Below are 26,952 nucleotides of genomic sequence, written 5' to 3' on the forward strand. Positions count from 1 at the left end.
TAGTGCAGGGCCTGGCACGTAATATGTACTTAATAAATGCTTACTGACTTAGAGAAAGGACCTAAAGACAAAAAAAGAAACAGTCTCTGTATTCAGAGGATCTAGGTTTGAATCCCTGCGTGTCAGCTGTGTGACCATGGGAAAGACACTGGAACAAAACCTGTTTCCTCATCTGTAAAATGGGGATAAGACTATTTTTTACAAGGCAGCTGTGAGAAGCTCAGATAATGTGGAAAAATACTTTGCAAATCTTAAAGACTGTAGAAACGTCAGCTACTATTCATTCTCTCCTTTGTTTTGTTCCCTTTCTCCTTCCTCCCTGCACAGTGCCTAGGACAGGGCTCTTCCTCAGAGGGACACTGGCTGGCTGGCCACACTTCTGGATGTCCTATATTCTCCATGAGAGGTGCCAGCTGGGAAGAGGGCACTGGAAGCAAAGACATCACCACCAAGGCACCACTAAGGGGTGGTATTTCTCCTAGGTGCCTAAACTAGAGGGATCTGCCTCCTTGGGCTGGCATCATGCCTACCCAGGCTGAGCACTCAGTGTGGCCAGGCCAGCTCTCAGCAGCAGGGCTTACAGGCTTTCTCTTGGTCACTGCTGCCCTCTGCTGGTACTCTGTCCAGACACCTGCCAGCCTCCTCAGAAAGGGGAAGCGACTGAGTCATGGGATCACAGATCTGCAACTGAGAGAACACTTAGAGGAGGAAAGAAGCCCAAAGAGTTCAGCAACTTGCCTAATGTAACACAACCTGTCTAAAACAAGGTCCTGCACTGAAAGCCCTGCTTTCCTGCACAGATCAGGCATCTCCCCCAGCACTGTGATGGAAGCTGGAAATGGGCAAACCATGAAATTTCTCCATGTGAGCGGCCACATATTGAGGGATGGGGAGAGCTAAGCTTTTGTCATCAGCAGACTCACTCTCTAAATATGCTTTCTTTGGATAAAAAAGAAAAGGAAAGAAAGCTACCTGGCGGTCAGCAGGGTCAAGATAGTGCTTTCTGGTTAGCTTTTTGTTTTTGGCCCAGACCTCTGAGGTTATCAGTAGGACGCCTGGTGTGGAATTGTCATCCCCAGTGTAAACAGACAAGTGCTCCATAATTTAATTAGTTGCTAGGGGACTAAAGAGGCCAATTGACTTGTCCATGAACGAAATAAATGAAAGAAAAAAATATTGATCAAGCCCTTACTGAATGCCAGACACTGCACTAAGCCCAGGGTCACCCAGTTAGCGTAGGCCAGAGCAGGACTAGAATCTAGCCAGTTCTTACTGTCTGTGTCCCCTTGGGCAAGTCACTTAGTCTCTGGGCCTCAGTTTACTCATCTGTAAAATGAGGGGATTCCCACTCTAAATCTGTGATCCCAATACAATTCTACACCTGGCCTTCTATCTACTATGTCACACTGTCTGAATAAGAGAGAGCCGCTAACAACATACATCAATGGTGAATGCCCAATTGCCAAAGAATGGGAATTCTTTCTTTCATATGATGCTTTAGAAGGCACCTCGGAATTCTGCAGGTCTGCCACTAAGAATATGAAAAATGGTGAACTGTGAAAAATCATAAAAGACTCTCTAAAGCTGAACTGTTTACATTACTACATGGAAAGAAAATATTTTTAACTCGAATCTTTTCTCAGTATTTGGGTAGTTGGAGAGATTGTACACACACACTCACACACATACACATAGATAGAGAGTACAGGGTGTGTTATATCAGAAGAGATGATATCCACATACACACACACACACACACAAATAACAAAATAAAATAAAATAAAATAAAAATTAAGGAGTGAAGGAGGAAAATTCCGGGAAGAGAAAGGGAGTAATGAAACAAGGTAGGCTATAACTCATAAAAGAGATAAGAAAAATCTTATTCAGTGGAGGAGATAAGGGAGAAGGGGAGGGGGGGGAATAAAGCTACTCTCCCCACATGTGGCTGAAGGAAGGAATAACATGCTCACTAAATTTGATATGAAAATTTATATCACACCACAGGAAAGGAGAGGAGGCAACAAGTGGAGCGAAGGGAATGTTAGAAGGGAGGGCAAATGGGAGAAGGGAGTCACTAGAAATTAACACTTTTGAGAAGGGACAAGGTCAACTGTAGGGGGGAAAAATAAGGGGGATAGGGTAGGTCGGAGGGCAATATAATTAGTATTACACAACATGATTACTATGGAAGTCTTTTGCAAAACAACACTTATTTAGTCTGTACTGAATTGCTTCCCTTCTTAGTGGGGCTGGGGAGGGAGGACGGGAGGGAGAGAAGTTGGAATTCTAAGTAGTAGAAACGAATGTTGAGAATTTTTATTGCATATAATTAGGAAATAAGAATTACTGGGATAGGGGTATGGAAATTCATCTTGCCCTGCAAGAAAAGAGAGAAGATGGGGATGGGACAGGGGTGGGATGTGATGGAGGGGAGGGTCATTGAGGGAAGGAGCAACCAGAATGCAAGGTTTTAGGAAGCAGAGGGAGGGGGGTGATGGGGAGAAAAATTGGTCATGTTACAAAGTGAGGTAAAAGCAATTAGTATTAAAATAAAAGACTGAATTAATTACTGAGAATAAATCAATGACATCTTTAGTTTGGAGAAAAGAATTTCCGTCTAACTTTCCAAGAGGAAGGTAACCTCAGATAAAATTTGGCATAGATGGGAAAGTCAAGGTTTTAATGGTAAATTAGATTTTATGATTGCCATTTAATCAGGAACTAGAACAGGTATAGAAAGGCCTGTAAGCCACTTAAGACCTGCCTCAAAAGATGTTCCTTAGCCAAAGTGAAACTATAATCATATTTGAAACCTGGTTATTGGAACTTGCCATTTTCAGATGCTATGGGACTATTAAGTGACTGTTCTTCTGAGTCTAACTCCAGCTATGGGTAGCAAGAAAAGCGATCTGAGCCTCCAATCCATGATGACAGTAAGCTGATGAGATGCTGGTATGAACTGCATAGGTGATCTCAAGGGAAGGGTGGGAGAGCGGCTGTTCAGCATGGGCTGAGGTGGGATTCTCCTGACTCAATTTCCCCACTGACACCTGGCAGACTTTAAGCCTGACTGAATGCAAGTGGACAATCTACTCCTGCCTGGAGTTGACATGAAGTTGGGGAGATACTGTATCCCTGCAATGTCCCTACTCTTGGTGGCAATTTCCTATAGTCAAAAGGTTTGTAAGCTTAATACCAGATCTATTCAATTATGGATTATGGACAGGGGAACATCTGAGGTTAAGTCTAAAATTAAGCTATTAGGCGTAGGACTTTAGACCAACAACATTAAGTTAAGGTCTTTTTATTCTTAGTAATACTGTGGAGACAATTAGGTCAAGAGCTTGTGAAGTCAGCAACATAAATATTATCTGTGTCTCAGTTGGTTAACGTTTAAAAAAAAAAATTCTTTTGTGGTCCATATTGTAAATGCTTTAAAAAGAAGTGTCACCTGACCAAAAGTTTGAATTGCTTTATCTGTTATAAACTGTGTTAAAAATTAAAAAAAAAAAAATGGTGAACTGTTAGGGGGCAGGAGAGTCAGGTTAGCAGAGCAGTCTGATTGACAGGCCCCAGGATAAATCAAGAAAAGTGGCTGAATTTAGAAGCTGAGGTCCTGGGTCACTTAAGTTCTCTGGGTCCCAGTGACCTCACCTGCCAACTGAGAAGGCTGATCCTGGCAGCCTCCCAGGGAGTCTTGCAGCTTTGAACCCAAGACCCCAAGAATATTTTCTATGTTATAGTATTCTCTAGAACACAGTAGTATCTAGTCTAAGGAGTCCTGTATCGTTGTCACTTCTGGTCAGCCCTTCTCAGGATCGTACTTTTGAATGCATAAATAAATGCACAGGATGTCAATTATACGGAAATACAGTTATCAGAATATCGAAAAAAATAAACCCAACAACTAATTTTTGGTTGTTGTTTTTTCAGTTATGTTTGACTTTTCATGACCCCATTTGGGATTTTCTTGGCAGAGACACTGGAGTGGTTTGCCATTTCCTTCTCCAGCTCAGTTTACAGATGACAAAACTGAGGTCAACAGGGTGAAGTGACTTGCCCAGGGTCACACAGCTTTTAAGCGTCTGAGGCTGGATTTGAATTCAAATCTTCCTGACTCCAGGCCCTGTGCTCTGTGTCACCAGCTGCCTTTTCCACAGGAGGAATGTTCATTGGTAGAAAGAATTCTCATGCCGGAAGTACCCCATATCCCTGAAATACAAGTTCTTTTGTGTATTAATCTCATTTGAGAGAGCTGTAAGCCCTTCGTGCCTGTGCTGGCTGGGCCAGGAGAAGGGAGTCCAGGTTTACACATCTGCCTGCTCAGGGAAAGGGAGAGAGCAGCAATATCTCACTAAAGATCCGCCCCCAAGAGTCACATGAAGACTCCCCCCAAAGTGTTACAGATTTGGGTGGGAGGATATGAGGGAGTTCGAATTGAAAAGAGACAGTCAGAATCTGGTTGAGGTAAAGGGGGGGAGGGTCTAGACTGAAGAACACCCCAATCTGGTATTCTTCTTAGGGCCTTCTTAGGGCCCCCCTGAGCCTCAGTTTCCTTATTTATAAAATGGGGATAACACTGACTTCACAGGGCTATTGTGAGAGTTCAGAGGAGATCCATTTTCAAAACACTTTTTTGCACTACGGAAGTGCCAGGTATTTCCTATTCTCTCCTCCCCCCACAGTGCCTAGGGCAGGGCACTGTCCTCTGAGGGAGGCTGGCTGGCTGGTCACACTTCTGGATGTCCTGTATTCTCCATTAGAGGTGTTAGCTGGGAAGGGGCCACTGGCAGGAAAGATATCACCACCAAGGCTCCTCTAAGGGGTGACATTTCTCCCAGATGCCTAAACTCTAGGGGTCTGCCTCCTTGGGCTGGCATCATGCCTATTTAGCCTGAGCACCGCGTCTGGCCTGCCCAGTCAATGTGACCAGGTCAGCTCCTAGCTGCAGGACTTGGAGGTTTTCTCTTGGTCACTGCTGCCCTCTGCTGGTACTCTGACCAGGGACCTGCCAGCCACCTGGCACTGGCCCCAGCCCATGGGCACAGGGGTCTCCATCTGCCTCTCCTCAGATCCAAGGCCTTGCAAACATCCTCCATGAGGCCATCAAAGCTCTAGCTTTGCCCCAGAAAAGCCACCAGGAGACAGAAGTGTACAGAGGCTTTGAGGGCACTGAGCCAGTTACAGCTCAGGTCCCAAACAGGGTTACTTAGTGAGGAATTTGAGAATGGGAGATGGTGGGCATTGGCTGAAACTGGAGCCAACTGACTGGCTTGTGGCAGAGAACTGAGGTGCAGCTAATTAGATAATGAGGCCTGGGACTGGAAAGAGCCCTAGAGAGGCAGGTGATACAGGCTTAGGAGGGGCCTTGGTAGAGTGATTTAACCTCCTGGGGCCTCAGTTTCCTTATCTGTAAAATGAGAGAGAGTAGATGCCTCTGAAGTCCCTCCCAGCTCTAACTCCAAGATTGCCTTGTTCCTCCTTTGCCAGGCTGTCTCTCCAATGCCTTTGTTAGTAGGGATCTGTTAACACACCTCATGTATGGATGGCCAACTTCCAAAAAATTAGTTATTGTTTAGATGATGATTCAGAGGGGACTTTGGGGCTTTTCAGGGTTGCCATGAGGATCATTACAAACAGTGCCCTGCAGAGGGCAGAAAATGCTGGATCACTGGGCACAGCGGAGAAATGGGGGACACCTGATATCTTGGTGCCCCAGCAGCTCCCTGAAAGTAGAGATTAAACAGGAGGTGTGATCTGCATCAGCAGAGGGAGCCAGGTTCTCCCTGTGCCAACAAAAGTACAGGTCTGGTATAAGACACAGACAGAGACAGACAGACAGAAACACAGAGAGAGTCAGACAGACAGATGGACACAGAGATCGACAGAAACAAGAGGAGCTTGTCCAAAGGCAGTGTAGTAGAGCTGGATAGAGGATGAGTAGCCCCTTCATTATTAGACAGGGAAACTGGGGCAAACCAGAGCCTTGCTCAAGGTCACAGAGATAGTAAAGGCAGAGTGAGAATTTGTGTTGGGGAGCAGAAGAGGTGGAGGATGTCTGGTTAAGATGGTGATGAGAAAGGTTGTCAGAGAGCGGAGATCACCTGCATGAAACCTAGCAATATCTGAGGGGGAAACAGGTAGAGAGTTTTGATTTAAAAAAGAGAGAAGGTAGGGAACAAAGAGGACTCACTTGGAGTTAGGAAGATCTGGGTTCCAATCCCTCCTCCAACACTTAAACCTGCAGTGTAAATCTGGCTCTAAGTCTTTAGGCTGCTTCCAAGAACTGCAGGCAGCACCAGGCCTGGAACACAGATGGTGCTTGGTGGTCTATTAAGTCATCAACAAGCATTTATTGAACACCTACAGTGCTCCAGGCACTGTGCTAAGTGTTAGGGATACAAAGAAAGGCAAAAGACAGTCTCTGCTCTCCAGGTGCTCTTGGTCTAATGGGGGAGACAACATGAAAAACACCTAGGTATAGACAAGGTTTACTGAGGACAGATTGGAAAGAATCAACACAGGGAAGGCCCTAGAATGAAGGAGGATTAGGAAAGGCTTCTGGAAGAAGGAGGAACTTTGACTGGGGCTTGCAGGAGGCCAGGGAAGGTGGAAGGGGAAGCAGAGCAGGGAGAACCTTCCCAGAACAGAGCACAGAGAACGCAGGATGACCTCTGGCTGGCACCATTGGATCTTGGATGATGTAGAGAAGAGAGGAAGGTGGAGAAGTCTGGAAAGGTAAGAAGTGGCAGGTCATGGAGGGCTTTGAAAGCCAAAGAGCCTTTTATACTTGATTCTGGAGGCCAAGGGGAGCCACTGGAGTTTAATGGATGGGGGGGGAGGGTGTGGACAAGCAGATTTGGGTTTTAGGAAATTCAATCTGACAGATGAGTGGAGTCAAGTATAAGATTGGAAATATAGGAGGGGACCAGTTCATGAAGGGTTTTAAAAGGCATGGCTGGGTTGGAGTCTTATTTGACAGACAGGGCCAGTAGCAGACTGTTATTAAATGCTTATTAATCAATTACCTACCAAGTCATAAACGTGTTGGAAGCAGCTTTGGTGGAAGGGCTCCCCACCCTGGGAGAGCCCTACACACCAGGAATCAAAGCTTTTTTGAATATTTCCATATAAAAGGGCTTTGTTCCCTAAAAGCACACCAGATGAAGGCTGTCCCTGGAGAATCTGGCCTAGTTTTGAACATCTGTCTACACCAGGAGGATGACAGAGTAGTTGTATCTTGCTCAATGATGTCCCCAAGAATTACGGTGAAGAGTCAGTCCAAAGTGTTACAGATCAGAGCAGAGCGGAGTTAGTTATAAAGAGAGATAGAGGGCTGACATTGGGGGCAGGGAGAACAGTCACAGCTCTTCCTGGAAGGCTCCTTCTCCACCTCTGCCTTTCAGAATCCTGTGCCTCAGTTTCCTCACCTGTAAAATGGGGATAAACACAGAACCTGCCTCCCAGGGTTGCTGTGAGGATGCAGTGAGAACTGTGAAGCACTGCAGAGGATGAATTACTTCTCTGTTCTCCTGTTTTACCCATCTTCTCCTGGGGAATGTAAGCATCCTGAGGGCAGACACAGCTCTTCCTTTCTCTCTCTGTCTTCCCAGTGTCTAGCACATAGCAAGGCCCTTGTAAATGATGGTTGGATTAGACTATAGGCTTCCTTAGCTTCCTTTGGGGCAGTTTGGACCGGTGGAGAGAGTACAGGATTTGAAAACTGAGGAGCTGGAGTCCAAATCTGCCTGTCATTTACCACCTGCGACACTCTCTGGGCCTCATCTATAAAAGGAGGGGGTTGGAATAGAAGGCCTCTGAGATCTGTGACCCTGTGGTCCTTCCAGACTTAGCTCAGATGACATATCCTCCAAGAAGTCTCCCTGGATTTCTCTAGGTTGTCAGACCTCTCTACCCATCCTCAATTTTTACCTTGTATTTCTTTATTGGTGCACAACTGGTATCCCCTAGTAGAATGTGGGCAGGCAGGGACTGTTTCATTTTTCTCTCTGTCCCCAAAGTCTAGTGTGGTCCCCAGCATAGATTTGGTAATTAACAAACATTTACTGAATAACTGGATCTGATATTTAGTGATGGTGGCCCATTCCTTCATAAATGCCTCCTGAAATGCCCAGGTCTTTGTAGGCACCATCTTTGTTTACTCTTATAAGACTCTGTCTACCCCACAGGTTCTAGGCACGTAGATCTAGAGCATGAAGATACCTTGATGGCTGTCAGGGTCAAGCTCTCCATTTTCCAGAGGAGGAAAATGAGATGACTTGCCCAAGGCCATACAGCTAATACAGGGCAAAGGAGACATTCAGACCCAGGTCCTTCTGCTCCAGTTGGGGAGTAGAAGAGAAGGCAAAAGGCTTCCAGTTAAGATGGCGATATGGGAGGTTGTCACAGAGCCACGCTACTCCATATAAACACCAGCAAACACCTGAAAAGGATGCCAGAGAGAAGTGTAGTGCTCCTCAATGCCACCATGCTAACTCAGAGCCCCACCCTGACCCCTACCCTGCCCCCTAGAACTTAAACACTGCAGAGTAGGGATTACCTCATTCTTTGCTTGTTGAAACACTATAAAGAGAGGGAGGAACCAAGGGGGTGGAGGAGTAAGAAGTGGGACAGCCTCACCAACTCTTCCCAACCCCTGTCCCTAACACACTCCTCTGAACATACTGAATCCTGACAGGGAAACTTGAAAAAGAGTCACAGTGAGTCACTTTCCTAACCCAGGTCATCGCAGGGAGACAGACAGAGGTCTGCAGACACTTGGGATGGGGCATGATGAGAACTGCAGCCCATGCCCAGGGAGAAGCTAGCCATTGGTCCCAGGTCCATTCTGGGGCATTGGCACAGGAATATTTGCCAAGTGGCAACCATGCTGCCCACCACCCAGTTTGGGGCCTCAGATTCAAGGTGGGGTAAGGTGGGATAAGTGCCACCCAGGGGTGGCACTCTATGGCAAGGAACAGTAGCAGTCTCTAGGTGGGGTACTGAGAGAAGAGGGGGTTCAGAAGCAAGCAGGGACATGCCTTGGCACCAGGAGCAGAGCAGGGTCTCTAATCCAGCTTCTAACCCAGTTGGAAGCCTGCAGAGAGATAACAAGGGCAGGAATCTCAGGCCAAAGGAGAGTCTATAATTCTACCATGTTGAACTAACAGAGCTTTCCAGCTGGCTGATAGGGACAGGGACCAGAAGCATCTCCTCTTACTCAGGTCCAAACCTAGGTCAGAACTTATAGACCCTCACACCAGGGGCAACAATCAGACCCTTCCCTGGATCTGATAACTTTGGGACCACAGAAAGCCTGAAGGTCCCCAGTCTGTCACTGAGATCCTAGAATAACATAACATTTAATAACCCAAGAAAGCAGCCATGAAAGCAGCCCAGATCTTCCTTTCAAAAGTGCTGTAGAATCCAGCCCTAACATCAGGTCAGGAAGATCCCACCATAATGAGCTCTTATAGCAGCAGAGATGCTCAAGACACAAACCCAGAAGAAGAGAATGACTCCAAAACATCTACAAGCAAAACCACAGAGGAAAACACAGCTCGGGAACAAAGTCAAACACAATTCCTGGAAGAGATCAAGCAGGAATTTAAAAAAAAAAAGAGTTAAAAATATTTTTGTCAATGAAATAAGAATACGAGGATAAAATTGGAAAAGAAATGATAGCTGTGAAAGAATTAAAAAGGAAATTAACAGTGTGGCACAAGAGGTACCAAATTTTGTCAAAGCAACAAACTCCTTGAAAATTAGAATTGGGGGGGCGGAGCCAAGATGGCGTAGTAGAAAGACGCACATACACATAGCTCCGAACCCACAACCCATAGAACAACTACAAAGAAGTAACTCACGGCGAATTCTGCACCCAGAGGCCACAGAACATTGGAGCGAGGGAGATTTCTGTTCCGGAGAGACCTGCAAACCTCTCGTAAAAGGTCCTTCGTGCTGCGGACTGGGCGCCGGGACTGGGAGCTGAGTACAGCCCTGCCGTGGCCGCGGCACCGAGAGGAACAGATCCGAGCGGGCTTCAGGGACGGGATCTCCAGCGGCCGCACAAGTACCTCCACCCACAGGTGACGGGGGTCTGTGAGAGAGTCCCTTTGGCGGGTCGAGGGGGGAGTGGGGTGCCCCCATGGCTTGGGCCCCCTCGGGAGACAGAAGCTGAGGGGCAGCGGCAGACCAGGGCTCTCCAAGCAGGCAGGAGCCTGGATCCATTGTTGAAGGTCTGTGCATAAACTCCCTGAGGGAACTGAGCCTGAGAGGCAGCCCTGCCCTCACCTGAGCATCTGAATTTAATCTCACACTGAATAGCAGCCCTGCCCCCGCCCAAAGCCCTGAGGCTGGAAGCAGCATTTGAATCTCAGACCCCAAACACTGGCTGGGAGGATCAGGAGGTGAGGTGGGTGTGAGGAAAATATTCAGAGGTCAAGTCACTGGCTGGGAAAATGCCCAGAAAAGGGAAAAGAAATAAGACTATAGAAGGTTACTTTCTTGGTGAACAGGCATTTCCTCCCTTCCTTTCTGATGAGGAAGAGCAATGCTTACCATCAGGCAAAGACACAGAAATCAAGGCTTCTGTGTCCCAGCCCACTCAATGGGCACAGGCCATGGAAGAGCTCAAAAAGAATTTTGAAAATCAAGTTAGAGAGGTGGAGGAAAAGCTGGGAAGAGAAATGAGAGACATGAAGTCAAAGCATGAACAGCAAATCAGCTCCCTGCTAAAGGAGACCCAAAAAAATGTTGAAGAAAATAACACCTTGAAAACTAGCCTAACTCAATTGGCAAAAGAGGTTCAAAAAGCCAATGAGGAGAAGAATGCTTTCAAAAGCAGAATTAGCCAAATGGAAAAGGAGATTCAAAAGCTCACTGAAGAAAATAGTTCTTTCAAAATTAGAATGGAACAGATGGAGGCTAATGACTTTATGAGAAACCAAGAAATCACAAAACAAAACCAAAAGAATGAAAAAATGGAAGATAATGTGAAATATCTCATTGGAAAAACAACTGACCTGGAAAATAGAGCCAGGAGAGACAATTTAAAAATTGTGGGCCTACCTGAAAGCCATGATCAGAAAAAGAGCCTAGACATCATCTTTCATGAAATTATCAATGAAAACTGCCCTGAGATTCTAGAACCAGAGGGCAAAATAAATATTCAAGGAATCCACAGAACACCGCCTGAAAGAGATCCAAAAAGAGAAACTCCTAGGAACATTGTGGCCAAATTCCAGAACTCCCAGGTGAAAGAGAAAATATTGCAAGCAGCTAGAAAGAAACAATTCAAGTATTGTGGAAATACAATCAGGATAACACAAGATCTAGCAGCTTCTACATTAAGGGATCGAAGGGCATGGAATAGGATATTCCAGAAGTCAAAGGAACTAGGACTAAAACCAAGAATCACCTACCCAGCAAAACTGAGTATAATACTTCAGGGGAAAAATTGGTCTTTCAATGAAATAGAGGATTTTCAAGCATTCTTGATGAAAAGACCAGAGCTGAAAAGAAAATTTGACTTCCAAACACAAGAATGAAGAGAACCATGAAAAGGTGAACAGCAAAGAGAAGTCATAAGGGACTTACTAAAGTTGAACTGTTTGCATTCCTACATGGAAAGACAATATTTGTAACTCTTGAAACATTTCAGTATCTGGGTACTGGGTGGGATTACACACACACACATGCACACACGCACACACACATAGAGACAGAGTGCACAGAGTGATTTGAAGAGGATGGGATCATATCTTAAAAAAAAATGAAATCAAGCAGTGAGAGAGAAAGATATTGGGAGGAGAAAGGGAGAATTGAATGGGGCAAATTATCTCTCATAAAAGAGGCAAGCAAAAGACTCATTAGTGGAGGGATAAAGAGGGGAGGTGAGAGAAAAACATGAAGTCTACTCTCATCACATTCCACTAAAGGAAAGAATAAAATGCCTACTCATTTTGGTATGAAAACCTATCTTACAATACAGGAAAGTGGAGGATAAGGGGATAAGCAGAGTGGGGGGGGATGATAGAAGGGAGGGCATGGGGAGGAGAGTGCAATTTGAGGTCAACACTCATGGGGAGGGATAGGATCAAAAGAGAATAGAAGTAATGGGGGACAGGATAGGATGGAGGGAAATATAGTTAGTCCTATACAACACAACTATTATGGAAGTCATTTGCAAAACTACACAGATTTGGCCTATATTGAATTGCTTGCCTTCCAAAGGGAAGGGGTGGAGAGGGAGGGAGCTAAAGAAGTTTGAACTCAAAGTGTTAGGATCAGCTGTAATGTTCTTACCACTAGGAAATAAGAAATACAGGTAAAGGGGTATAGAAAGCTATCTGGCCCTACAGGACAAAAGAGAAGACAGAGACAAGGGCAGAGAGGGATGATAGAAGAGAGAGCAGATTGGTCATAGGGGCAATTAGAATGCTTGGCGTTTGTGGGGGGAGGGGAGAAAAGGGGAAAAATTTGAAACCCAAAATTTTGTGAAAATGAATGTTAAAAGCTAAATTAAAAAAAAAAAAAAAGAAAAAAAGAAAATTAGAATTGGGTGGGGGGAATAGAGCCAAGATGGTGGAGAAAAGGCAATGCTCCACTTGAGTTCTCCCCCAAATCTTTCTGAACACCTTTAAATACCGCCATAAAGCAATTCCTGGAGTGGGAGAACCCATAAAAGGACAGGGTGGAATAATTTTCCAGTCAAAGACAACTTAGAAGGTCAGTAGGAAAGGTCTGTTACAGCTGGGTGAGAGTGGAGCACAGTTCAATGCAGGCTGTGCTGAAACAGGCTGTGCCAGCACAAACTGGGCCCTAGCAAACCAGGAGCAGTTCTCAGAAACTACTGAGTTAGCAGGGGCTGCTGCTGGAGCTCTTGGTCCACAGATGGTAAAGGGGTCAAACAATTGGTCAGAAGAAGATTACAGGGGTCTCTTTGCTGGCACAAAAGCAACACTCTGCTTCCATACTTGGATCCGAGTCACAGTCCTGGGAGGCAGGCAAGGAGGAGCACTAGCACCCCAGAACTTGTGGTCACAGTGGAGCAGAGACCCTCACAGTTCCAGGGTAGAAAAGAGTGCTTGTGGTCACTCAGAGACCAGACCACAGGCCAAGACAGTAGAGTAAACACACTCTTTTTAGATCACATCACCTTGGAAAAACTGGAAAGTTACAGGTCCCTAGAAGTAACTCTGAAAACAGCTGCATAAAACTGTTAAAGTTTAGGACATTGTGCCCTCTACCCTGGAAGCAGAGTCGTAGTTTAACAAAAAGTTAAAAGTCAACTAATAGGCTGGGAAAATAAGCAAACAGAAAAAAATTCTGACCAGAGAAAGTTACTATGGTGACAAGGAAGATCAAAACATACACTCAGAAGAAGATAATAAAGTCAAAGCTCCTACATCAAAAGCCTCCAAGAAAAATACAAAATGGTCTCAGGTCATGGAAGAGTTCAAAAAGAATTATGAAAATCAAGTAAGAGAGGTAGAGGAAAAATTGAGAAGAGAAATGAAAATGACAACAAGAAAATCATGAAAAAAGAGTCAACAGCTTGGTAAACAAAAAAACGCTGAAAAAATAGCACCTTAAAAACCAGACTAGGTCAAATGGTAAAAGAGATACAAAAAGCCAATGAAGAGAAAAATGCCTTAAAAATAAGAACTGGCCAGATGGAAAAAGAGGTATAAAAATTTGTTGAAGAAAATATTCCTTAAAAATTAGAATTAAGCAAATGGAAGCTAATGACTTTATGAGAAATCAAGAAACAATAAAACAAAACCAAAAGAATGAAAAAATAGAACACAATGTAAAATACCTCAATGGAAAAACAATGACCTGGAAAACAGATCTACACGAGATAATTTAAAAATTATTGGATAACCTGGAAGCCATGATTCTGGAGGGTAAAGGGAGCTAGGATTACAAACCAAAAATCACCTACCCAGCAAAACTGAGTATAATCCTTCGGGGCAAAAATGGATCTTCAATGAAATAGAGGACTTTCAAGTATTCTTGATGAAAAGATCAGAGCTGAATAGAATTTGACTTTCAAATACAAGACTCAAGAAAAGCATAAAAAGGTAAACAGGAAAGGGAAATCATAAGGGACTTAATAAGGTTACACTGTTTACATTCCTACATGGGAAGACGATACTTGTAACTCAGAAGAATTTTCTCATTATTAGGGCAGTTAGAAGGAGTATATATAGACAGACAGCTTAGGTGTGAGTTGAATATGAAGGGATGATATTTAAAAAAATAAAATTAACGTGTGAAAGAGAGGAATGTACTTGGAGAAAGGGAATGGGAAGAGTAGCATGGGATAAATTATCTCACACAAAAGAGGCAAGGAAAAGCTCTTACAGTAGAGGGGAAAGAGGAGGGAAGTGAGGGAGAGTGAATCAACCTGAATCTCATCAGAATTGGCTCAAAGAGGGAATAACATACACACTCAACTGGGTATAAAAATATATCTTATCCTAGGACAGTAAGAGGGGAAGAGGATAAGAGAAGGGGGAGAAGGGTGACAGAAGGGAAGGCTGATTGGGAGAGGGAATAGGTAGAAGCAAAACACTTTTGAGGAGGGAAGGGTGTAAGGAGAGACAGAACAGAATAAATGGGGGGGATGGGATGGAGGGAAATACAGTTAGCAATGGAAATTGTGAAAAAAATTTGAAGCTAGTTTTCTCTGATAAAGGTCTTCTTTCTCAAACATATAGAGAACGAAGTCAAATTTGTAAAAATAAGAGCCATTTCCCAATTGATGAATGATCAAAAGATCTGAACAGTTTTCAGATGAAGTAATCAAAGCTATCTACAGTCATATGAAAAAATGCTCTAACTGAGCACTATTGATTGGAGAAATGAAATTAAAACAAGTCTGAGGTAATACCTCACATCTATTAGATTGGCTAATAGGACAGAAAAGGAAAATGACAAATGGTGAAGGGAAAGTGGGAAAAATGGGGCATTAATGCACTTTTGGTGGAATTATGAAGTGATTCAGCCATTGTATAGAGCAAACTGAAACTATGCCCAAAGGGCTATAAAACCATGCATATCTAGTAATATCGCTACGAGGTCTGTATCCCAAAAGAGATTAAAAACAAAAAGGAAAAGAACCTATATGTACAAAAATATCTACAGCACCTCTTTTCTGGTAACAAAGTACTGGAAATTGAGGGGATGCCCATCAATCAGGGAATGGCTGAACAAAATGATTATGATAGAATACTATTGTGCTATAAGAAATGATAAGCAGCATGCTCTCAGAAAAACTTGGAAAGATTTACATGAGCTGATGCAAAGTCAAATGTACTGTGAACAGAGTTAACAGCAATACTGTAAGATGGTCAGCTCTGAAGGACTGAGCTATACTCAGCAATACAACGAATCAAGACAATTCTGAAGGACCTCGGATGAAAAATGCTCTCCATCCCCAGAGAAAGAACTGATGGTATCTGAATGCAGATTGAAAGATACTTTTAAAACTTCTTTTATTTTTCTTGAGGGTTTCTTTTTTCTAGTCTATGTTTTCTTTCACAACATGACTAAAATCGAAATGTTTTACATGACTATACATGTATAACCTATATTGAATTTTTTTCTCAATTGCAGGTGGTGGAGGGAGGAAAGGAGAGAATTTGTAATTCAAAGTTTTAAAATGAATGTTAAAAATTGTTTTCAGATGTAACTGGGGAAGAGTAAAATACTAAATGAAAATCAGAATGGACCAGATAGAAGGAAATGACTCCATGAGACAAGACATGAGAACAAAGTCAAAAGGCTGAAAAAATAGAAGATATTTCAAGAAATCTTAAAATAAAACTGTGCAGACTTCTTAAAACCAGGGGGCAAAGTGGAAACAGAATCTACCAGTCACCTCCTGAATGAAACCTCCAAATGAAAACTCCCAGGAATATCATAGCTCAAACCTAGAACATCTAGGTCAAAGAAAAATACTGCAAGCAGCCATGAAGAAAGAACTAATGTACTGAGGAACACACAAGTCAGTAAGGATCACACAAGAGTTAGCAGCCACAACTTTTAAGGAATGGTGAGTCTAGAATATGTAATTACAGAAAGCAAAGGATCTGGGTTTACTTTCCCAGCAAAACTCAGTATAATGCAACAGGAGGGAAAATGGATCTTTAATGAATTAGAGAACTTCCAAGCATTCCTGATGACCAGAGCTGCAGAGAAACTTTGGAATTCAAATACAGGAGTCAAAAGAAACATAAAAAGATAAACGTGAGTGAGCATTCATAAGGGACTAAACAAGGATAAACTTGTTTACATTCAAATATGAGGAGTTGACACATGTCCCTTCTGATCCTTATTATTATCTGGGATCACAACTTGTCTTGGAGTAGTTATGTCTTGTTGACCTTAAGAGAGGAATGGAAAGAGAGTGGAAGAAGACATCAGGGGAGAGGGGAACACAAAGTAAGATTAGGGAAATTTATCCCACAATACTATGGTTTGAAAGTAGGCATCTATACAAACAAGGGGGAGGAGGAGGGGGAGTGGCTGACACTTGAACCTCACTCTCATCTGAAATGGTCAAAGGAAGGAAGAATATATACATACACACAGAGAAAGAAGGGTAGAGAAATACATTTCACTCAACAAGGAAATTGGAGGGAAAGGGCAGAGGGTAAAAGGGGAAATTGGAAGGAGAGTATATTAAGGGAGGGATTTATTCTAAGCAAAACAAAATCTAACTAGAGATATATAAAAATATTTATAGTAGCTCTTTTAGTAGTGGCAAAGAATTGGAAACTGAGAGAATGTCTATCAATTGAGGAATGGCCAAACAAGTTATGATACAGGAGTGTGATGGAACACTATCGTGCTGTAAAAAATGAAGGAGGGGATGGCTTCAGAAAAACCTGGGAAGACTTATATGAACTGATACAAACAGAAGTGAGCAGAACCAGAACAGTTTATACAATATACAATGACAATAACATGGTTAAAACAAATGACTTTGAAAGAATTAGGCACTCTGATCAGCATGATGACCAACCAGGATTCCAGAGGATTAATGAAACATGCTCCTCACTTCCTGATAGAAACATGAAGGACTCAGTGCAGAAGGAGACAAAGTTTTTGGATACAACCAACTTGTTTGCCTGGTAATACGTGTTGGGAACAGGTATTTTGCTTTTTTTTCTCATTTGGAAGGGAAGAGAAGGGAGAGGAATGGAGAGAAGGTAAATTTTTGCTGATAGAAAAAATAAAAATAGAATTTTTAGAAAAAGAGACACTATAAAGATGAAAATTTTGAAAGGTTGAAGAACTCTGATCAACACAATGTGCAGGATTCCAGAGGGCTCATGATGAAGTGTGCTACCCCACTCCTGGCAGAATAGGGATGGTACAGAACAACATATCTGAAAGTGGCCAATGAGGGAATGGTTTTGCTCAACTGCATATTTTATTAGAAGGATTTTATTTTCTCTCTCCAATAAGGAGGACTATGCAGTTGGACTCCTGCTTTTGGTTGCACCCCATCCCTTGCACCCCAGCATGCCCCCATCCTCTCTTACTCACCAAGTGCTGCCACCACCAAGAAAAAGGAGGCAGCCACCAGGAAGGCCAGGTCAGGTTTAGTGTAGGACAGCAGTTTCTGCAGCGTGGCCCCGGATGCCTCCTCTTGCTTTGGCTGCCCCTCTGTTGGGTAGCCCACGCCCTCGCCCGGTGCCCCTCCCTCCAGTTCCCTGTGGCTTGGACGCACAGTGGACAGCAGCCACCAGAGGAAGAACGTGGCCCCGATGGAAGCATAGGTCCAGACAAAGAGGCCCCAGAACCAGGGGTCTCGGATGGGCTTGCGTACCTCAGAGAAGAGGAGCATTTTCACCATGGTGTAAATGCCCACGAAGAGGCACACCAAGGTGATAAAGGTCCAGGAGGCCCCGAGTCGCCGAGGGCCCAAAGCGCTGTTTTTGGCCACGCCAATGGTGGCTCCCAGAAGCAGGCAGCTCCGGTACAGGCAGGCAGCCCAGAGGTCCAGCACCGAGTCATAGATGTTGAAGTCTCTCAGGTCCTGCAGCACTCCCCGGTCTCTATGACTGAAGGTGTAGAGTACTGTAGTAATGCTCACATCCACACTCATGAAGGCCCCCGTGATGGCCACAGCCTTCCAGACCCTCATCCTGCCAAGCAGGGGGGATGGGGAAGGGCCTAGCAAGGAACCAGATCTTTAGTTCAGGGCAGATGAGTTCATTGCTTCTGGGTAAACATTGGGGTACCTGGAAGCCAAGAAGATGATGTCAGAGGATGGAGAGAAGATAATTTAGGTCAGCCCTCATCTGACTCAGATTTTAAGCTCTCAATTTGGAGTCAGAGGACCATAAAACTTAGAGCTGAAGGGACCTCTGAGACCATTTAGTCCAACCCTCTCTTACACAGGGGAAAACTGAGGCCTACAGAGGTTATAGGATCATAGATGCCCCTCACAGACAATGTAGTCCAATCCTCTCATTTTATAGTCAGTCAAACAGCTAATTAACACCCATTAGCATTGACTGTACCAGGCACCCCTGCTAAGAGCTAGGGATACAAAAAAAAACCCAAAACAAAAACTGACCTCAAGGAGCTCACACTCTAATGAGAGAGACAACATCCAAACAATTGTACATCCTAGATCTATACCAATGGGGAAACTGAGGCCCAGATAGGCCATAGATATAAGACTGGAAGAGACCTTAGGAAAAAAAAATCTAATCCTCCCATTTTACAGATTAGGAAACTGAGGCCCAAAGAAGGGCTATGAAGGTAGAAAGCATCAAAGTTGGACTTTGAGCCCAGGTCCTTTCAGAGTCTAGATGTGTTTCCTCTTAGGCAGGTCCATTCCCCTTTCTGGGCCTCAGTTTCCTCATCTCTGAGATGTTGGGTTTGACCTGGACTGGTCTCTGAAATGCCTCCTAGCTCTCCACTCCCTTTCCCCATCCAGGAGGCTGTTCAGGTTAGTCAATATCGGCGCCAGGATTCAAAGCCAGATCCCTGGGTCCGAATCTCATGTTCCTTTCCCTGTAGCACTCCCTGGACAACGATGAGGGGAGTGAGGTTGGTAATCAATGACAAGGCACACCACAGTCACCAGTCACCCTCCCCCTTCCAACTCTCTCAGGGAGAGAGAAACCCCAAGCACTTACCCTCCCCCCAGAAGGGTCTAGAAACTCCACTTACCACCCACTTACCTTAGGCAAGTCATTTAACTTCTCTGGGCCTCAGTTTCATCACCTGTAAAAGGAGGGGGTTGGACTATGACCTTATGACCTCCTCCATCTCTAATCCCCATCCTCTTACACCCCTCCCTCCTCCATTTCACCCTAGGAGGGAGCTATCTTCAGGGTAGGGGGAGGGACCCTGTTGAGCCTCCATCCACCCAAAAGCATGGTTCAGAGCACTCCCTGCAGGGAGGCTCTGGTGGAAGGGGAGGGGGAGTCCTCTGGCAAAGGGAAACTCTAAGGGTCACCCAGGAAGTGGTCCTGACCAACTGGGGCTTGGCACCAGGCTGGCATTGGGGTACTCTGCCATTGAGTTCTTGTTTAAAAAATAAGGAGGTAAGCCTCCAGCAGCTTGGGGACCAATCAATCAATATGCATTGATTAAGCACCCATGTATGCAATGAAAACTGGTTCCTTCCCCAGCTCACTGATAGCTAGACTGTGAAAATCTGGACATATCCGTTGTCTCATCTAGGTCTTAGTTCCCTGCCTAAAAAATGAAGGAGAAAAGCCTGAAGCCTCTGCCTAGAGGGACTATTCAGTTCAGAAGCAGCTATGTAGCGAAATGTGTAGAGTCAGGAAGACCTGAGTTCAAATCCAGCCTCAGATACTTAATGGCTGTGTGAACCTGGGCAAGTCACTTATCCTCAGTTTGCCCCAGTTTCCTCATCTGTGAAAGGGGGACAATAATAGTGTCCACCTCCCAGGGTACTGTGAGAATCAAACGAGATGATATTTGTAAAGCACTTCACAAACCTCAAAGCGCTCTATAAATACATTGGAAGGAATCTCAGAGGCCGAGTCCAACCCAGGCCCAATCCTGTCTTGCTTTTTTATTTGCAGCACAGTATTTGGCACCTGGCACTTAGTAAATGCTTTTTTCATTTGTTTTTTGTTTGTTTGTTTGTTTTTTAACCAAATAAATAAAATCCAATTCAATTTAACAAGTATATTTCTTGATAGGGGATCGGGGAGAAGAACAAATTCATTGAGCAGGAAGGGCCCTCAGAAGCCATCTCATCTAACCCTGAGACCAAGGAATTGGAAAATGAGCTCAGAACTGGTGACCCCATGTTCAGCCCTTCAAGGTAAGTGATGGCATTTGAACCCGGGCCTCTGGTTCCAGGGCCTATCTGGCACTCTTTACAGCCCTCCAGTGTCCTAAACAGCAGCATTCTGCCTCCCTCACCAAAGCCACTCTGTACCCAATTCTTGGCCCTCTGCCCCGCCCTCCCAGCCATCACCCTTCTGACCAGCTTCCCCTGCTCCACAACAACCCAGCTGCATCTTGTACCCTCTAACCATGATACTGCAGTGAAACTCACTCCCCCAAATCTTTGGAAACCTAGGGATATGACGTGACAATCTCCCCACCCCCGATGCCCAGAATAAGCCAGTGCAAAGTCCTTTCTCCCTGCTCTGAAGGAGTCAGCCATAAGATTCATGATGGAAAGTACCACCCCCACCCTCCTCCTTCACACACACTAACTTCTCCAACTGAGACCTAAAACGAGTCCTTATGAAAGCAAGCAAGGCAGGGCCAAGAAGGTGAGAACTGCAATTTCCCCAGGGCTAGTGGATGCCAGCTCTCCTCTCCCTAACTAAGCCTCCTCTTAGAACCTCCCTGCTTGGAAATTGAACATAAGTAGGACCAAGGAGACAGAAGAAGCTGGGTATCCTGCCCAAGGACAACTGGGAAGGGATGGAGAGGCAGGGGAAGTGGGAGCAAGTCCCACTTGCCTGGGCAAGCCTGTGCTGCTCAGACCCTGCCTTCCTGGGACCAGTTATCTGAAATGGGAGGGTGGCCACAGGCAGGAACAGCCACCTGAGTCAGCATCTCTATCTCTATCTTCAGGGCCTTCTCAGAAGGCTGGGGAGGTGCAAGGGCGGGGACTGCATGTTGGGCCCTGGACCAGGAAGAGGAGAGGATGGAAGGCAGAAGAAGGTGGGAAAAGGACTCCACCCCCACCTGCTCCTCCCCTGGCCCCAGATAGAGCAGGCTCAGCCTTCCTGCTCTGCCTGCTGCAATGCAGAGCCCACTGTGAATGTGAGTGAGTGCCTGCCTAGGGCCCAGCCTACCCCCTCCCCTCCCTCCCTCCCTTCTCCTCCAAGTTTCTGGGGCTACATCCAGGGATCTCAGGAGCATCTCCCTGGGCCAATATGGTGAGGGTGTTCTCTTACTCCCTTAGGTCTGCAATCATTCTTTGGAAAAGAGAGTCAAGACAGGACCATTCCTCTTTCCCCATTCCAGAGCAAGGGGATGCTTCTGTGCCACAGGAAGGAAGCAGAAAGGGTATGCAAGGTCATTCTGGGCCAAGATTCGGACTACCTGGGGTCTGGCCTGGCTTCCAGGTTCTAGAATAAAGATCTTTGACCTTTGTTTGTGTCCTGGACCCCTTGGGCAGTCAGTCTGGTGAAGCCCAGAGACACCTCAGGATGTTTTTAAATGCACAAAATAAAATACATTGGATTACAGAACAAACCGATCATCCTGGAATATAAATCAAGAACAACAGTTCATGGACTCCACGATAAGAATTCTTGTCTAGAAGCCAACAGGGTCTGTCTCATTTGAGAGAGAGCTGAAAGGACCTCAGGGAATCTACCCCTCTCATTTTACAGATGAGAAACCTAAGGTCCAGAGATTTTGGGACTTGCCTAGGAACACACAACTAGTGTCCAAGGCAGGATATGGAACCAGGTCTTCCTGACTCTAAGGCCAGGGTTCTAGTCACATCTGCCTTTTTGAGTTTAAATTTCTCATTTTACAGGGGAGAAACTGATGCTCCCCAAAGGCTTCAGGTTACTTGGTTAAGGCTGAGTCCAGGACAGGAACCCGGGTCTCAATCCTAGGCCAATACTACACTCTTCAGGCCTACTAGGATCACCTCCAAGTCTGAAGCTGAGTCTGCCTGACAGAGGTCAGGTTACGTACAGCTCCCAGGAGAGCAAAGATACATTAAAAAAAAGTTATGGTGAAAAAGAGTGTAGAAGCCTGGTGGTGACTGGATGGCCCCAGAAGGCTGTATTTAGAGTAAATGATGCCCTCTGCAGATCCAGCTCCTCATTGTGGGACACACACACACACACACACACACACACACACACACACACACACACACCTGCCCCCTCTTCCTGTCTCTGCTCTGCTCAGCAGACTTCCAATGATAGCCAGAGTCATGGCCAGGATGAAATCACTCTTTGCATGCCCGGGTTATGGGATGATGGGCATGCCAGGGTGAAGGAGAGGACTGCAGCACCTGGCCAGGGTACATCCTTCATAAGGTGAACAGTATGCCCAGGGTGCGAGCACAGGCCTACACTCTAGGGTAGAGGTGAGAGCCAGCCCCACTCCACTCCCTCAGCCAGTCCTAAGGTGCTTCCTGTCTTTGCCTCACACTTGGTTAAGGGTGAGGAAGAGGAAAAATGAAAGATCATAATGATGATAATAACAAAATAGGAAGAAGGTGGCATTTACTTGGCACAAAACTGATAGCACTAGAAAAGAAATGCCTTAATCCCTCTGGAGTACACCTAAACCCAAGGGGAAGATGGAGCAACCTGACTCTTGGAACGTGAGCCTAGAGCACACGTGATACCCATGTTTTGGCTCATTTGATCCTCATAATAGCCCTGTGAGTTAGGTCCCATAATGCCACACAGTTAATAAGTGGGGGAGGATTTGAACTTGGCTCTTGCTGGCTTGGGACAGTTAGCTTTTTTAGACCTTATCTTGCTTATATGTTACAGGATGGGAGTGGACCAAATGGTCTCTGAGACCGAAGAGGGAGGGTTGGATGAAGTCCCTTTGCTAGCCTTAGTATTCTAGAAGCCTTCTGGGATTGGACTTGTTCTTCTGAGCCCTGGAGGGTAAGACCTGGATCATTGGCTACAAGTGGTTATGAGGTTCATGGAGCTTTCATATCCGGGAGAACTTTGTCATAACTAGTCACCAAAAGCCAGAAGGGCCACCTCATGAGGTGATGGGTTCCCTCTTTGGAAGTCTGCTGGGAGAGGTTGGGTGACTAGTCTAATAGTGGAGTGGGGATTCTCTTCACCAGATGGGCCACTGACCTCTCTTCCTACTCTCATGTTCTGGGCTTCTGTTTGCTGATTTCCACACTCACTTCCCACTGAAGGTCTAGAATGCAGTAACTCAGAACCCCTCCTCTTCCTTCAAATGAATGCTGACAGAACAATTGAGCCTTGCCTCTGATACTTCATAGTGTGTGACCCTGACCAAGTCCCTTAATGCCTTGGTTCATAAAATGGAGAAAAAAAATTGCACCTACTTAACAGGGTTGTTCGGAGGACCTGGTAAGATCGTTTATGTTCGCAAATCTCCACGTGCTATAGAAGTGTTAGCCATAATTACTGGTGATTGAGTCAAGTCCCAACCCAGCTGCTGCTTCCTCTGCTAGGCTTGCCCTGATCTAAGCACTAGGTCTGGAGTCAGGAAGACCTGGGTCTGAATCTTGCCTTGGATACTTACTAGCTGTGCAACCCAGAGCATCTCACTTCATCTGTTCCCCTGTAAAATGAAGGGGCTGGATTCAGTGACCTAAAAGATCTCTCCCTCCTCTACATTTGATTCTTTGATCTCATTTTTCCCCCAAAAGGATATCGGATACCCCCTTTCCCGCATCACACCTCATCTTCTAATATATTTATCTGGGTATATTTTCAGTCTCCCCACATCTCCTCCTCTATCAATAGAAGATAGACTCCCTAGGGACAGAGATTGTTCTGTTGTGTCTTTGAATTAATTCCCCAGTGCCTGGCACACAGTAAGCACTATATAAATGTTAGCCAATGTCGTTATTCCTTAAAAGGACCAGAAGGTTCAGATATTCTGAACAACCTGACTAAATATCCCAGGTTGTCTCTCTGTGCCTCAGTTTGGCATTTTGCATTTCAATTCATTCAAATGTGAATTTATTAAGCACCTCCTACGTGCCAGGTAAGGCCCAGAGATACAAAGACAAAAAGGAATCAGTCTCTGTCCTCAAGTAATTTAAATTGCACTAGGAGGAGGTACAGAGGGAATGCAGTCACCTCCACAACTCTCTTTCCCCTTAGGCCCATAAGCTCATTTGGCCCGGGCTCCTCTCCTTCACTTCTGACTGACTTCTGGTCCCTGGCCCTGATGCCTTCTGTATCTCCTTCATGTCAGCTCTACCTGGGGAGGGAGGGGGCAGGAGAACTAGCAAAGCTGGCACAGATAACGAACACCAGGCATGTACTAAGCTTCTTGAAAAAATTAAACAGCATGACAAGGCGAGCCAGATAAGAGTCACTGGGGAGGCTGCCTGCCAGCTGAGGTACAGCAAGGACGGTAGAAGCATGGGGCATATTCTATGTGGTCTGAAAAGAGACTCCCAGCTTCACTCCTCTCCCTTCTTTTTATCAGGACAACTGGGAAAGAAAGGTACCTTGCTATTTGTTGGGGTATATCCCACCTGAAATGCCCTGTTTCCAGGAGGCAGGGGCATGAGGTGAGATCCATTTGGGTCAGAGCGTCCTGAGGTCATTCACTTTAACTCCACACCAGGGGCACTGGAGAGACACTGACCTCCACACCACCAGCCTTGCCCAGGGAGACTGTCTAATCTCCCTTACATTTAAGATTGAGTCTAGGCCAGTTGTCACTGTCCCCAGATGACATTATAGAGGGTAGAAAGCCAATCTAGGTCAGCATGTGGACCTCCCAGAAGCTAATCCATTGGCAGGACCCCTGAGGTGTCTTCTCCTCAAGGCCGAGAAAGTAACATGTCTCAAGGGAGGTACTAGGAGAAAGCTTTAGGATTATGGTAAAGTGAAACATAACTCCCTGCATTAGTAAGGCATTTTCACATTCATATCTCATTTGAACTGCCTAATTTTCCAGTAGGTACGCAAAGGCAAAACCCTTCTCTTTTGACAGATGAGGAAAGTGAGGCCTAGAGGGGAAACGTGAGGCTTCAAGTAAGTGATTCATCAAAGGTCAAAAACTGAATCACTGACAGACCTGGAACCAGAACTCGGGTCTCTTGACCCCCACCTCCATTCACTACTCCATGGTCCCATGAGAGGAATGGGTAGAACCCAGACACAGAACCCAGGCTATGGTTTGGGCTTGGAGTAGGAGCTCCAGACAAGTGGACCAGCAAAGTTCTCCGAAGAATTCTGGAGAGCCCCAGGGGTGACGGAAAGAATGGTTCTTTCCTTGGGGGCTCTTGGCCTCCCTATTCTTCCCTCACCCGGGACTATGGAGCCTCAAGGGTTAAAAATAATTGCAACATTAAACCGCAAGCTCAGCCCTCCCAGACCTGCAAGGGATGCTGCAGAGGGAGGCAGAGAGGGAGCAGGAGGGAACGCACCGGCTCCGCTCCGCTCCTGGCCAGGACCGCCAATGACGGCCCGGCCCGGGGAGCCAGCAGCCCCTCTGCCCTGCCCACCTGGAGCTGTTGGCTTTGGCGGTTACCGCTGCCTGAGGACAGGTGCGGGACAGAGACCCCGGCCCCCTCCCGCACCTGCCAAGGTGGGAGGCTCGCCCGGAGGGCTCCTCGCAGCCCCCACGGGAGGGCGGAGGGTCATCGCCTTGTCCCGGGGGCTAAGCCGCCCCCTCTGCCCTCGCCGACCACGTCCCCAACAGCCCGAGGGGGCAGGTGGGGGGCTCCCCGGCGCCCACAGTGGCCTCATTTTTCCCTAGATCACACACCGTAGGGAAGTCCAGCCCTCCCAGGCCAGTCGGGCCCCCCCGCAGCAGCAGCAGAGGGGGGGCTGTGCGGGGAGCAGCTCCCCACTAGACTCCGCGCCTCCAATCTCCAAGGAGCCCGGCGCCTCGCGGACAAGAAGGGTCCCGGGACCCCGCCCTAGACCCACCTTACCTGTTACCTGGCGCCAGGTGGGCCGGGGCTGGGCGCTGCGCTGCACTCCGCTCCGCACGGCTCATGGGCACAGCCTGCCCACAGCCTGCCCGCCCGGCCGCTTGGGCGCCGCCGCTGCAGCCGCTGCAAGGTCGCACGGAGGGAGGCGGGGCGCCCCGGACTGACGTGAGGCCGCCTTGCCCCTCCCCTAGCCCCTCCCCCGAAGGAAAGGCCCCGCCCCAGACAGGCCCTGCCCCCTACGCCCCGCCCCCACAGGCGGCCCCATACTGAGGTTCCCCAGAGGCGAGGCCCCGCCCTCACTGGCCTCTGCGGTTCCGCCCCTCCCCGAAGCCCGTCCCTTCCAGATGCCCCACCTACCAGTGATTCTCCGTGCTCCAGGGCCCGCCCCGACCCGAGTGTCCCGCCGTCTCTCTCCCACCCCCGCTGACCTTCCCCCTTCCTCCGCCAGAGGAGAGGTTCCCCCTCCCCCCACCGTGACCTAGGCGTCACCCCCGGCGGCCTAGCCTCGACCTGGGGACACGCCGCTACGCAGGCCATTGTCCCCGCCCCAGGGCACGCCCCTTAATATTCCGCCTAGCAACCTCAATCTTCCCTCCTCCCCTCCCTTCTTCCCTCCCCCTCTTCCCCCCTCCTCTCTCGCCACAGAGGGCTCTGCCCCCGCCCATGACCTGCCCCATCACTTGGCCCCTCCTTCCCCCAGCCTCTCCACCCGTCCTGAGGCCCCGCCTCTAGAGGATAGAGGATAGACTCTGCCCCCACGACCTCTGTGGTTCCGCCCCCCCGCCCTGATTGGGGGGCGCCAGAGTCCCCGCCCCAGAGCCCACCCAGAGGTTGACCCTGCC

The 26,952-nt window shown here is 46.7% G+C and overlaps 1 protein-coding gene across 8 annotated transcripts in view; it reads right to left on the bottom strand.

Annotated features, from left to right (window-relative positions):
- The window catches only part of ABCB9 (ATP binding cassette subfamily B member 9), a 53,926-nt gene extending 27,408 nt beyond the window's left edge, over positions 1-26,518 (bottom strand). Inside the window, exons 1-3 of one of the 8 annotated variants that reach the window (XM_072600614.1) lie at positions 26,468-26,518; positions 19,212-19,254; positions 17,563-18,260 (exon numbers count right to left, since the gene is read on the bottom strand). In XM_072600614.1, coding sequence (XP_072456715.1) covers positions 17,563-18,163 — 601 coding nt within the window. In that variant the 5' untranslated portion in view covers positions 18,164-18,260; positions 19,212-19,254; positions 26,468-26,518. Of the gene's footprint in view, positions 1-17,562; positions 18,261-19,211; positions 19,255-23,733; positions 23,782-26,110; positions 26,268-26,467 lie in introns of those variants that run through there. The other 7 variants (XM_072600619.1, XM_072600618.1, XM_072600613.1 and 4 more) reach the window with 7 other exon arrangements.
- Between the last annotated feature and the right edge of the window lie 434 nt (positions 26,519-26,952).

The sequence above is a fragment of the Notamacropus eugenii genome, chromosome 4 (assembly GCF_028372415.1).
Source record: "Notamacropus eugenii isolate mMacEug1 chromosome 4, mMacEug1.pri_v2, whole genome shotgun sequence".
Lineage (NCBI taxonomy): Eukaryota > Metazoa > Chordata > Mammalia > Diprotodontia > Macropodidae > Notamacropus > Notamacropus eugenii.